General features: G+C 40.9%; 1 protein-coding gene across 7 annotated transcripts in view; it reads right to left on the bottom strand.

The window, feature by feature from the left end:
- The window catches only part of LOC140713623 (F-actin-uncapping protein LRRC16A-like), a 328,263-nt gene that overhangs the window by 63,095 nt on the left and 250,680 nt on the right, over positions 1–14,488 (bottom strand). For all 7 annotated transcript variants that reach the window (XM_073023966.1, XM_073023968.1, XM_073023970.1 and 4 more), the window contains 5 exons: positions 13,087–13,185; positions 11,579–11,707; positions 6,695–6,823; positions 3,402–3,577; positions 79–166 (listed from right to left, as the gene is read on the bottom strand). In XM_073023966.1, coding sequence (XP_072880067.1) covers positions 79–166; positions 3,402–3,577; positions 6,695–6,823; positions 11,579–11,707; positions 13,087–13,185 — 621 coding nt within the window. The remainder of the gene's footprint in view (positions 1–78; positions 167–3,401; positions 3,578–6,694; positions 6,824–11,578; positions 11,708–13,086; positions 13,186–14,488) is intronic.

Here is a 14,488-nt window from a genome sequence, read left to right as displayed (position 1 = left end):
ATTTTTTTTCTCTCATTTCCCACCAAAAGCATTCAAGTAAATGTCGAACAAATCAAATATTGTAGGTTTGCCACTTACCAATTTGTGTTGTGAGCTTGAAAGTGCTTCCAGGATCTCATCTACTATATGATCAGACAGAAACGATGCAACTGTCAGCCTGACTTCACTGCATGAGAATTGCAAAGATAATGGAGAGAATTCAATCACCTTCGGTAACACGGGGAAACTCGTCATGTTTATAGATATATTTCCTTCAGCCTTTAAGTTCCCTATAACTTCAACTCATGACCAGTCCTCTTCCACATTTTCACTTCCCTCAAAGAGCATGTTCAATTAAAAGTGAAAAGTTAAAAGTGATGTTAGGAGAATTCAGGGTGACTTGGATAGGCTGGGTGAGTGGGCAGATACTTGGCAGATGGCATTTAATGTGAATGTGTGAGGTTATCCACTTTGGGAGTAAGAACAGGAAGGCAGATTATTATCTGAACGGTGTAGAGTTGGGTAAGGGAGAAATACAAAGAGATCTCGGAGTCCTTGTTCATCAGTCACTGAAGGTGAATGAGCAAGTGCAGCAGGCAGTGAAGAAGGCTAATGGAATGTTGGCCTTTATTACAAAGGGAATTGAGTACAAGAGCAAGGAAATCCTCCTGCATTTGTACAGAGCCCTGGTGAGACCACACCTGGAGTATAGTGTACAGTTTTGGTCTCCAGGGTTAAGGAAGGACATCCTGGCTGTAGAGGAAGTGCAGCGTAGATTCACGAGGTTAATTCCTGGAATGTCTGGACTGTCTTACTCAGAGAGGTTAGAGAGACTGGGCTTGTACACGCTGGAATTAAGGAGATTGAGAGGGGATCTGATTGAAACATATAAGATTATTAAGGGATTGAACAAGATAGAGGCAGGAAATATGTTCCAGATGCTGGGAGAGTCCAGTACCAGAGGGCATGGTTTGAGAATAAGGGGTAGGTCATTTAGGACAGAGTTAAGGAAAAACTTCTTCTCCCAGAGAGTTGTGGGGGTCTGGAATGCACTGTCTCGGAAGGTAGTGGAGGCCAATTCTCTGGATGCTTTCAAGAAGGAGCTAGATAGGTATCTTATGGATAGGGGAATCAAGGGATATGGGGACAAGGCAGGAACCGGGTATTGATAGTAATTGATCAGCCATGATCTCAGAATGGCGGTGCAGACTCGAAGGGCCGAATGGTCTACTTCTGCACCTATTGTCTATTGTCTATTGAAATTTTAAGGAGTTTTGGATCAGGAACTGGGTAAGGACCCCACACCGCCAATAGGTCTGACTGGCTCATTCAGAAACTGTTGGAATTCAACATTCAAGGAATGCTACAAACTTGGTCAACAAGAACATTAAAAAAAATCAAGAGCAGGAGGCGGCCACCAGGCCCCTCGGCCCCTCAAGCCTGGTGACCGTTTCTGTTGTTACTTTCTCCAAGATATCAGTAGTGTCACTTGTTTACTATGTGATACAGTGCAGAATAAGCCCCTCTGGCCCACACCGTGCAACCCCTGACAAACCCGATTAACCATAACCTAATGACAGGTCATTCTACCTAACTGTGGGAGGAAACCTGAGCACCCGGGGAAAAATAAGGCATTCCACGGCGAGACTGTACAGAAGTGCCGGAAAAGAAATTCCAACTCCAGAACACCGCAAGCTGTAATCGCGTCACACTAACCACTACGCTACCATGGCACCTTTGCTTACCTATTCTAAAGCTGCAGCAGGATTTTTAATCTCTCTTACACTGCTCACAACACCATAAAATGGGAACAAAATTGGAGTAAAATGAGCTTCTGAAATGTCTCATTTACTTCTAGACTCAGGAAGCAAAGGTGAGGTTTGTGCATGTCTCAGCAGGTAAGACATACCCCAAATAACAAGATCCTAACAAATTACGTGGAAGAAAGCGATAAGCCCCATTTCCACAATAAGGTGTTGGCTTCCAACATGGGGCTTGCATGCAATTGTTCAGTGTGTCCTCTGAGTTACAGTTCTTCACGTGATTCTGGAGGTTTCTCTGGTATTGCCTTATTTGAATGGGGGCTATCTGATTGGTAAATCTACAAATTTGATCCAAATGTCTCTTATGTCTGGGCTCCAAGAAGAGTAGAGCACATTTTGCTTGCTATCTTTATTCTTCTTCTTCCTTTCCTCTTTGTTTTTGGACTCCCACCATTTCCCATTTCAATTATCTTTCTTCCAATAGCACTTACTAAATCAACGGTGAAGCAACAAGCTTTACACCTCTTTCCTGACAACAGAAACAACGTTGGATCCAAAGTATCAGGATCTAACACATTCTAACTTTCAGTGCAATTCTACTAAAATACAAGGAAGAGGAATATGGGAAGTATTCAAGCCCAATCTGCCATAAGTTTACAGAAGATCTTCTACATCAACTCCACATTCCCACACTTCCCCACAACTTTTTTAAAAAATTGTTTTGCTATCCAAATGCAGGTGCTCTTTAACAAATGTTGTATTTACAAATTTCTGCTATAATGCTATTGAATCTTTAAATACCTTTGATTTACAAACCTTTTTTTTGCTCTAAAAATAACATTCTCCACCCACTGGAATGCATGGTAGCAGAATGCACTTCAGTCAGTCTTTCTAATTTACAAAATTTTTTTCAGGAATGTAGTTGCTCTGTAAATCTAGCAACACCCATATCTTTCAGGGGTTATCTCTGACATATTCAGCATGGGACTATCACCAACATGATAAACTTGGAAATTTCAAATATTTGCACCATTTTATAGAAATACTTTCTTATCTCAATCCTCAATAGGCTTATTCTGACATTTTCATTTTCTGCATTAGATTTCCCAGGCAAGAGAAATGTTGCTCCAGCATCTATCCCGTTGGAGTAAATTTTATACAGTAAACCTTTAATAATCGAACTCTTTTCGGATTTTGGTAGGCCAGACTTGCAGAATTTCTGGATCTTACTCCTATTAATACCCAAAGAGATTCATATTTGCTTAAAAACATGTTACACAGCAATACAATGCATTTTCCAGTGAAAAAGTTGAGCATAAAGGGATCAGGAAATACAGAAGCGTTTCAGGTTTTGGCTCTTGTTGCAAACACAGCCACCCACGTTCCTGAAACACAGTATCTCAGATTCCGACTATGGTACCAGCCATTCACCCTGCACAGTCCAGACCCGGTTCACGTTCCACACTAATAAACTCAATACTAAAAAAACACTGGGTTTTACGAACAACTGAATGCTGAATTACTGGCACTTTGCTGTGTGTTTTAATAAATTATTTTAAACTCATCACACACAAATTCTGATATATTGAGTGATTTCATCAGCCTACTGCAATTAGTATACCGCTGTACTATGTAGAATGCAATCAAGTGTTAAAATACCTAATTTTATTAAGAATATCGATGCCCGACTGCTCAAGCAGAACATTCTTGATAAAGGTCCGTGGAATGGAAACTTTCTCAGTGGAGGCCTCTATCAGATTCTGCCGCAGGTGGGCCTTTTTCATCACGTGAGGGCAGAGCCCTTCAGCTGCATCTACCATGGACTCCAACATAATCTGTAATGGAAAGCAAACAATCGGAAGTTAAAGCTGTATGCAGACAGCAAGCTAACATTCATACAGGTGGAACACGAGGAAATCTGCAGATGCTGGAAATTCAAACAACAACACACACAAAATGCTGGTGAAACACAGCAGGCCAGGCAGCATCTATAGGAGATCTCGGCCCGAAACGTCAACAGTACTTCTCCCTATAGATGCTGCCTGGCCTGCTGCGTTCCACCAGCATTTTGTGTGTGTTGTTATTCATACAGATGGAGGGGTTTTGGCAGAAGTGGTCATTCATCTAAGTGCCTGAATTGGTTGTCTGATAAACAGAGGAAGCAATTAAACAATTATCTGTCCAGTATTCTTTTAAGGGGGAGCTCTAAGAAATCCACTCACAGCAATTAATAGCACAAAGCTACAGATGTACTGAGTTACTTTCAGCAGAGTCACATCCTGCATCTGACTTGTCACCACTCTAAGAAATAGATCTTAGAAATACTCTTCAATAACAACTTTAGTCAAGGTCAAGATTTGTTGTCCAGCCTTGCCCTACAAACTCTTCCAGTGCTACTGAAAACCAATCAGACCAAAATTCCATTCTTCAGAAAAAGGATCTAGTCCTTTCCCTGCATGATGAATAAACTCTTCTCGGGCTTCAGCCGGATACAGGTATTGAATTTAACTGACGTTTTGATGACAAACTCTTCCATCTTCGTCAGGGATACGCCTGGGCATGTCTAGTCCGGTGGTATTTATACCTCTGACATCCGTTGCTCCTGATTGGTTTATCATCATCCAATCAGGTTTCCGTTGTCCCACCGTATGTATAATCAAATTCCAGTTTTCACTTAGAGCGAGACCATCGTCTTTGTTAAAACTCTTTTCCTCCAGTTTTATTTCAATGGCTTCCTTCAATGACTGTACCAAAAGCCATTGGCAGACACAGTAGTATTGTGCAATCAAAGTCAATCCTATGGCCATTGCAAATGCAAAGTTCTGTTATCGCTGATCTCTCCAGGTAACCCAAACAGATACACCTCCTGCGCTTCTTGATGCGAGTTTCCAGTGCGCGTCCTGGCTGTCTGCCTGGTGAAGGAAGCCAATGAAATAAACCTAGTGGAGAAGAATTTTAACAAAGGTGAAGGTCTCACTCTAAGTAAGGACTGGAATTTGATTGTAAACAAGATGAACAGCGGATACTTGATAGGATGATGACTAACCAATCAGGAGGAACAAATGATGGGGGTATAAATACCACCACACTGGACATGCCCAGGCATCATCCCTGATGAAGGCGGCAGAGTTTGTCATTGAAATGTCAGTTAAAATCAATACCTGTACCTGGCTGGAAGCCCGAGAAGAGCTTATGTCCTACGCTTTTGTTTAAATCCCTTTGTGGCTTCACCTCTCTGCCTTGGTCATTTACTGTAGCCCTCCATACATGGCCCACTGAACACGTCATTGATAACCCTTGTAATGCAGCTCACAGAGCCCAAGCAACTCGACTCCACATAGCTGTTCAGTCCTCAGTCTGTGTGCAGCAGCATTGGGCACAGTTGATTCACTGATGGTTCAATTGTAAACTAAAACATATGTATCTATTTATTTACAAATTCATCACAAAAGGGAGCTAAATGCATAAAATCATCAAAATTCAGATTCTGATATATTTATCACATATACATCGAAACACACAATGAAATATGTCACATTAACAACCTAGGGATGTGCTGGGGGCAAGTGTTGCCACATATTCCGATGCCAACATAGCATGCCCATGAAGCTTGGCAGTACGACACAGAACAAAATAAAACTGAACACAAGTAACAAAGCAGCAACAATTCTTTGGTAAAACGTGTTGAACCCAGGATGAATAAAGGCCAATTTTCTGTTGTCAGTTAGCTTTGCCACCTGTCAAAGCTGAGAGCTAATAGCTTCCACAAATTTTTTCAAGCATTTACATAAATAAACCCTGTTAAAACTAAGGGAAATGATCTAAAATTTTCTCATAGGATTTTAATGAAATTGCTAAAAGATACAAGAAAAAAAGTCAAATAATTTATAAAGAAGATCCCCTTTGCTCCCTAATTCAATGCCTTACCATAAGCAGGGAAATCAATAACATCTCAGTCTCAGGACCTGGGAGGCAATTCACTGGAGTAATTGCTGGGGAATTAAGCAGGACTGCTTTCTGTTGATGTCTCAATTCTGAATCTGTCAGTAAAACTTCCATGTTTCTCAGCACCAACGTGGAAGTCCTGGATTCAATGTCATTTAAATAGGCAAGCTCTGGATCTTGTGTGTCGAGCTGCCAGCAATAGCCAGTCCAATCAGCGTCAGGGAATGCCAATAACACAGTCCACATCAATGAATGTCATCTCATTATCTGATTGATCCAGGGTGTTATCCCTCCGTCATTGAAAGCTGGACACGCTACTTCCTTCAGACATTAATCAATGACTAAAAGGATTGAGATCCAATCACAAACGAGTGGAAATGTGCAGATGCTGGAAGTCTGAGCAGCACACACAAGATGCAGGAGGAACTCAGCAGGCCAGGCAGCATGCAAGAAAAGAGTACAGTCGATGCTTCGGGCTGAAACCCTGTACTCTTTTCCTAGATGCTGCCTGACCTGCTGAGTTCCTCCAGCATTTTGTGTGTGTTGGAAAGGATCGAGCTTTTATGATTCCCAGACACCAAACATTGTCTAATCAGCGCAATACAATGGGCACAAAAAAAACCACTAAGAGATTTAAAATTGGTAAATCAATTGCGTTTTCCTTGTGTTTTCGAATCTGAGGAAAGTCGATGGGAATGGTGGGAGAATACTACAAATGACTGATGGTGTGGCCTTGGAAGTCTGACGTGCCTGTTTCTATGCTACATGAGCCCATCACTCTGGTACTGCTGCAGTCACTATTGAATAGACACTTTGCATAATAAGCTGAATAATGCTGATTGGAATTTCTACTCTTGTGTGGCATTAAATATCCTAAACTTGCTAGTATTTACAGTTAGGTGTATATTTTAGAACCTGCTGATCCTTTATCATTAAAACTACCAGAAAATAGTCAACATGGGTTTAAAAACAACTGGTAGATTAAGATTCCAATCACATGCGTGTACCTTGAGTTGTTCGTCCACAACTCGTGTGACTTCTCCAGCCATGGATTCCAGCTTTTCCTCAATGGGATTGGATGAACCACTGAATCCAGTCCAAGAAGCTCCTCGCAGGTGGTAAAGGTTTGGCAACAGCTGAAGGCAAAGGTATTCTGTTACATGAGTTACCCCTTCACTACTGAAGATTACGATGGCAGAATTATGAACAACACTACAGTGGAATGATTTAATCAACAGCATCTCTTTCATTCATCTGGCCAAGTGGAGTTGAGAAACGTGTAGCAGGAGGTACTAGATTTTACTCCTGACTTTCGCCAAGCCAGATTTTGTAGTGAATGGATATGTTTGGAGGCAACAACCTGTGCTTAATGAGTTACAACACAAGTTTAATCATTACGTTCATATTGAATTATTCACATTTTTCCCACCGTACTTTCTTCTCCCCCACCCCCGCTAGTACCATTTCTAAATGTCAAAAAGGTAGTGGTCAGCACAATGCTTGACAGTACAGGTGAGTCAGGTTCAATTCCCACCGCTGCCTGTAAGGAGTTGGTACGTTCTTTCTGTTACCGCGTGGGTTTCTTCTGGGTTTTCCAGTTTTCTCCCTCAGTTCAAACTCGTACCAATTGGTAGGTTAATTAGTCATTGTAAATTGTCCCGTGATTAGATGAGGATTAAAATCGGGGGATTGCTGGTCACCGCGGCTCAGTGGGCTGAAAGGGCTTATTCCGGACAGTATTTCAATCATTAAATAAAGCAACTCAAGGTGACCATTCATCACACAGCTGAAAGGTGCTAAAAATATTCAATCTTTACCTAGTACAAAGTACTGTGCACTTGCAAAAACCTACTGCAGGAAATTTACTCCGATGATGTTATTACCCATAGCCCTCTCATCTGATAATGGAGTACCCAATCACCACATTAGGGATTAGAAGTAATTTATTCAGTTTCTCTCAGACTGAAGGGAATAGACGCTCAATAGAATAGTGGTCATTTTACTGGATTAGTGATCCATACACTTCTGCTACAGATTTAGAGGCAGAAGCTCAAATCTTACCATAGCAACTGGGGAATTTAACTTCTGCACTGAAAAGCTAGTATTAATAGTGGTGATCACAAGCTATTGGATTCATCTAAAAGCATTCCTACTTCAGTGAAGTTTTTACTGCCCAGAGAAATGTGGAAGAAGAGAATCTCAAAACATTTAATAAGTATCTCAATCAGTAATGGAAGTGATGTAAACTGCAGGCCAGTGAACGACAGCTATGAAATGGCTCTCTTATTATTTACACTGACAAGATAGGTCATATGCTCTTCACTACACCTTAAAATTTACAATTTTCACTTTTGCCATGCCTCAGGATTGTTCAATTGAGGTAGAAAGGATAAGAGAGGAGAGCAAGAGCAAGTTCGATTGCCAAAAATCTAGATTACAAAACTTCGTTCATGATACTCTATATCAGAATTTCTATGAAAAGTAAAGACCGATATGACTTGGATTTGGAACCAACTTCTGTAATTTCCAGTCGAGCCTGCACTGTGCAGCACCAAGCATACCCTACCTCCAAATAGGGACCTCCCTGAGGTGGTTGTAAGCTGGTATTAGGAATCTGACTTGAGGATGATGGTTTGCTGGCTCACTACACAGAACAGTCAGAATCAGAACTGGATTTAATATCACCGGCATGTGTATGAAATTTATTATTTTGCAGCAGCAGTATATTGCAATCCATAATAATAAAAAAACTAGAAATTACAATAAGAAATGTATAAATAAATTTTAAATTAAATAAGTAGAGCAAAAAGTAAGTGAGGTAGTGTAGAAGGTCCATTCAGAAATGTGACGCAAGAGGGGAAAAAGCTGTTCCTGATACGTTGAGCGTGCGCATTCAGGCTCCTGCACCTCCTCCCTGATGGCATGTCCTGGGAGATGGATGCTGATTTACTGAGGCTTTGCCATTTGAAGACATCCTGGATGCCGGGGAGGCGAGTACCCATGATGGAGATGGCTGTGCTTACAACCTTCTGCAACTTTATCCAATCCTGCGCTGTGGCCCCTCCATCCCAAACAGTGATACAACCAATTAGAATGCTCTCCATGGTACACACGTAGATATTTACAACAGTCTTCGGTGACATATCAAGCCTCCTCAAACTTCTACTTCCTAATAATTCTTTGGAATTGCATCAATACTTTGACCCAGGGTAGATCTTCAGAGATGTTGACACCCAGGACCTTCAAACTGCTCACCCCTTCCACTGCTGATTCCCTCAACGAGGACTGGTCTGTGTTCCCTTGACTTACCCTTCATCAATTCCTTGGTCTACTGACATTGAGAGCAAGATTAATGTCATGACACCACTCGACCAGCTGATCTATCTCACTCTTATACTCCTCCTTTTCACCATCTTAAATTCTGCCAACAATATTTGCATCACTGGCAAAATTATAGATGGCATTCGAGCCGTGCCTAGCCACAAAGCAGTGGGTGCAGAGAAAACCACGTAAAACGTTTGCACTACAGTCGGCCCTCCTTATCCGCGCGTTCCGCATGCGCGAATTCAACCAACCGTGAATCGAGAAAACCCGGAAGTGCTCTTCCAGCACTCGTTGTTCGAGCATGTACAGACTTTTTTTCTTGTCATTATTCCCTAAACAATGCAGTATTACAACTATTTACATAGCATTTACATTGTATTAGGTATTATAAGTCATCTAGAGATGACTTAAAGTATACAGGAGGATGTGTGTAGGTTATCGAGGATCAGGATCGAAAAAAATCGTAAGTTCTCTTACTAGGTAAGTCAGAACAGCTACATCCAGTATTATTTAGTGTCAGTTAGTCAAACGTTTCTCTTAGAAAATAGTATATATTTTACCTTTCTATTCATATAAAACACTATGTATGTAATTATTGAGAAGTATGTATTTCAATAATTAAACCACTGCGTTGCTTAGTAATAATTGTAGCTTTCATCGGGGCAGGGCCTTTCTCACTTTATCTTTTAAAATTGTTCCAATCATTGATCGACTGTAGCCTAACGCTTTTCCAATGATTGATGGCGTTTCACCTCTTCCCGATCGCTTTATTATTTCCACTTTATTTTCAATTGTGATTGTGATTATTTTCGTGAACAGAAACACCGTGGATTCAGAGCCCCGACGCCGGGTCCTAATGTCCACTGCACTGAGACAGGTTAAATACCGTAAATTCCGGTGTATAAGCCGAGAATTTGGCCCTAAATTTTGGTCCTAAAATTACGGGGTCGGCTTATACACAGGGTGCCAACTTTGGAAAAACAAATACATGGAAGACAGGTCGTATTTAATGGCTGTTTTTGAGTCAAATTCATTCCACTGTCGTCGCATGAATTCTTTGAATGATTTGTTTAAGCTCACATCTAGTGGCTGGAGCACGGAGATCAAACAACCAGGGATGACTGCAATGTCCATATTTTCAGCTTTCAATGCTGCTTTTGTCTCACCTGACAAGTGCACTTTGAAGACGTCCCAGACAAGTAGCAACTTTTCTTTCCCGAAACCTTCAGGACGTCAACGCCACACCTCTTTAACCCACTTCAAGCAACCCACTTCGTCCATCCAGCAGTGTTCTTGAACGTAAACAACACCGCACGGGAGTTTTCTGAGCAATCTTTGTTTTTTGTCTCAACACAAGATCACGTCTATTCATAAATCGGGTGCACCAACTTTGTGTAGCTTTGAAATTTTTGCTGACATCATGATGTTTCTCAGCCCATTTCAACACTTGAACTGGAATCATTTCTCTAGTAACAATGTATCCAGACGGTCGCTGGTGATTCATCCACTCTAAAACTTTTTCTTCCAGTTCTGGCCACTGGCATGTTCTCCCATGGTTTACACATTTCATCTTTGGCATTTCCCTCAGCGTGTCCTCTGCCTTTCTCCACTCTCTCACTTGTTTCTCGTTTACACTAAACTTCTTAGCAGCTGCAGAATTATTTGTTCCTTTAGCAAAATCAACAACCTTCAGTTTGAAGCCAGTATCATATCGCATTTGTTTTAATCTTTTGTACATGGTGGTCGCAAACTCAATATTGTGTACACGTACTGATCCCCCCACCCTGTGTTATGTTTTAATGAGATTATGATGGGCGCTAAATGGCTTCGCAGGGTTACATTTCAGAGGATTCTTTATCGCTGGAGACCTAACACAAAATTTCCCTCCCTGATTTATTTATTAAGAATGTGTAGGCCTGTTTTCTTAGCACGTACTGGTTCACAAAATTTCCCGGTTCCGGATCCATCAAAGCTGAGTACCGGCACGTGAGATCTTGTGATCTTTTCTGGTTAAATCAAAAGTCTCTACAAAAGGGGTCGGCTTATACAAAGATAACATGAAAAAGTCATTTTTTTAACTTTGAATATGGGGGCGGTTGGCTTATACTCCGGAATATACGGTAAGGTCTGGGGATCCGTTGGGTCCTAAGGTCCACAGCATTGAAACAGGTTGAATAAGGGACTTGAGCATCTGTGTTTTTTGGTATCCGTGAGGGATCCCGGAACCAATCCCTCGCGGATAAGGAGGGCTGACTGTACTTGCCACTTTGCACTATGAGCAAGAAATAATGTGTGCACCTTGGATCCTCCAGTCTATTGTGCATAGCACTCAACTCTTTCTGGAGGCAGCAGACTCTGCAGTTCAAACTCTATTGATAGTAAAGTATTATTACAGAAAATGAGCCATTATTTAGCATTCCACATAAGGTATTTACATCTAGAGTTTGTCTACATTAGTGTCAGCTCATTATTCATGAATAAAGAAGCACTCCAAATGCTTCATAACTCTATTAGTTCACAAAAGTAAATGTGTAAACATATGCAACTTAAACAATTTGAGGTCTAACCGTTTTGGAATTTTTGGCATCCCTCATGAAGTTTTCAGCAAGTCGCACATCTTCCTGCACTGTGTCTCCTGCTGAATTTCTCAGCGAATTAAGATGATCCTGTACTTTTACACACATCCGGTCAATCATCTGTTGACAAAGAGCGTTGTCAATTTAGGGATCAATACTGCATTTAAAACATTGAAAATGGCACATCAAATCAGCTACTCGAGTGTTTAATTCCCACAATCAAGTAATAGATCCTTCCACTGTCCAGAGCTATCTGTCCTTCGAAGGATATCTATAGTCACATTTCTTTCAACTGAATAGTTACATTACTGTAAGCAATATTTGAATTAAGTGTACAACTCTTACTTTTCTGTATGCATAATGTGGGCCTTAACTCATTGTACAATAATTACATTCTTTGTATCATAAAGCAAACTATTACAGAAAAATTCTGTTAGAGCTTTTCCACCAAGTCCTGTGGCACTGACCAACACATTTATTTGTCCCTTAATTTGATAAAACATGATTAAATATTGATAAAACAATCAATACAATGTCATTTTAAAATATGGAATATTTGAGCTACCAGCAACCCTCTTACACCTCCAGTCCAATCAAATTTATCATTCGATTACCATTCCTTGACTCATCAATCTTCTTGTGCATGCACGTCTAACTGGATTCACTTTTCCAAATTGGCTTTCTTAAATTGGGATGAATGCTGCAATTCCATCGAGCAATTGCCCCTTAAGTAATCCCCCCTTTTCACCAATGTCCTCAAATGAACCAATTCCATTTAACTGTTGCAGTCTGGATCTCAGAATCAGGTTTAATATCACTGGCATATGTCATAAAATTTGTCATCTTTGAGGGAGTAGTACGATACAATATATAATAATAGAGAAAAATGTGAATTACAGTAAATATATGTGTGTATAATATTATATTAATTATTATATTTAGTATCCAAATTAAATAAGTAGTGCAAAAATGAAAATAAGACAATAGTGAGGTTGTGGTCATGGGTTCATTGCCCACTCAGAAATCGGATGGCAAAGGGGAAGGAGCTGTCCCTGAATCATTGAGTGTGTGTCTTCAGGCTTCTGCATCTCCTTCCTGGAGGTAGCAATGAGAACAGGGCATGTCCTGGGTGATTGGGGTCCTCACCCTAAGTTTTCCCTACTATATAGCTTATTGGTTAAATCTGGGAGAAGTTAATAGGAATGTAGCCACAATAGATCACAGGAAGTTAGTGGAGGAAAGGCATTCCTCTGAGAGCTGACATGGACTCAATGGGAAGAATGGCCTCTTATATGTTGCAAGGTAAAATGCCATGGGGTATCATGCACAGCTTTGGTAACTTGCACAGTTAAACATGAAGGTCTGGACAAAGTGTACAGAAATATTTTAAGATATTCCTGCAGTTTGAAGCTTTCTCCATCAAACACATGGAATTTCTTTTTTCTGCTTGCAGGCTTGAATTGTTTACCGGTTTCTGGTATATTTGATTACATTCGTACCTGTTGAGTAGTACTGGTGACTATACCCTGCTGTAACCTGTAGGCTTGTTCTTGCAGGTACCTTCTGGTCTCATGATTCCGCAGCAGATAGTTCTCGATCTAGAATGAAGACAGAAAAATCACAAGCCATTATGATACAGCGGCAGGATTTATTACCTTTGTTTCTAGTCTTTCCTTTAAATGTGCTTAAATAGTTTTTGCTTGTTCTTAAGTGTCACCAACTTGCAGAAACAAATCAGAGTGCTTACCAGCAGAGAGGCTGGGAGCAGAGCCAAATGAGACGTCAATGTTATTTACAGACTCAGTGTGGGGGCAGACAGTGGTGGGGAACTTGCTCTGAACTGTGTTTGTGATGGGACATCATGGAGCTTGTTTGTTGGTCAACAATTGGCATGGGTGATTTGACCATATATTTTGAGTTATTATATATTAATTCACCAAGAGGACCACAACCTTGTTGTAGGCTTTGGAAGCTAGTGCGCCTCAACGACCCAGAGAGCTATGGTGGCTGGAGTCAGGGCTTTATGCTTTGGCTCCAGTAGGGTTACCCATGCCAAACAGGTCAGAGGGTAGAGGCCAGATTAAGAGCGGTCAATTAGTACTTCAGTTTTGGAGATTGAGCCCAGGCCTAACAACCCTGACCAGTAGAAAAATAGAGGGCTATGCACTAGGGAAATTCTAGGCAGTTTCTAGAGCAGGTTACATGGTTGGCACAACATTGTGGGCCGAAGGGCCTGTAATGTGCTGTAGATTTCTATGTTCTATGTTCAGCAAAACAAAATTGTTATGGAAGCAGCAATGAAGAATCTTTCTGCATCTGAGTGCAATGGTATTCCTGAGTCCCCACCTGGGACTTGCATGACTGACAGCAGTGAAAACCGAGGGGAAGCCACTGACATGATGAAGGAAGTGTGAACACCGCCAGAGATGGAGGACGTACATTGTTGTCCCAAACACCAGCGGTGTTTCGAGCAGTACGTAAGTTACATATTACTATTGTTTAAGCTAATGAATGAAGTATACTCGGCACACTTTATCATTATCACCATTTTATTTTTTAAAAATATTAGCATCCTCTAATAGCAAACAACTGGATTAGTCACAATATGCATAACAGATACTGCTCTACAAATGTATGTTAGGATTATTTTACTTATAGGACTTCCTTCACCTCAGGCCTTCAGTTCTGGCAACATTTTTGTAAATCTTCTTTGCACTCTTTCCAACTTAAGGATGTCTTTCCTATAACAGGGTGACCAAAGCTGTGCGTAATACTCTAGGTGCCTAAACCCATTGTTTAGGAGAATGATTCAGGAAATATATGGAACACGTTGGGAATGCAGAACAAGCAAAAATCATTACATCATCCGGCAAGGAAACGCTCAGGATATGACTGTACCTG

The sequence above is a fragment of the Hemitrygon akajei genome, chromosome 20, assembly GCF_048418815.1.
Source record: "Hemitrygon akajei chromosome 20, sHemAka1.3, whole genome shotgun sequence".
Lineage (NCBI taxonomy): Eukaryota > Metazoa > Chordata > Chondrichthyes > Myliobatiformes > Dasyatidae > Hemitrygon > Hemitrygon akajei.
The sequence above is the reverse complement of the archived record's forward strand: the minus strand, read 5'-3'. Positions and strand labels throughout refer to the sequence as shown.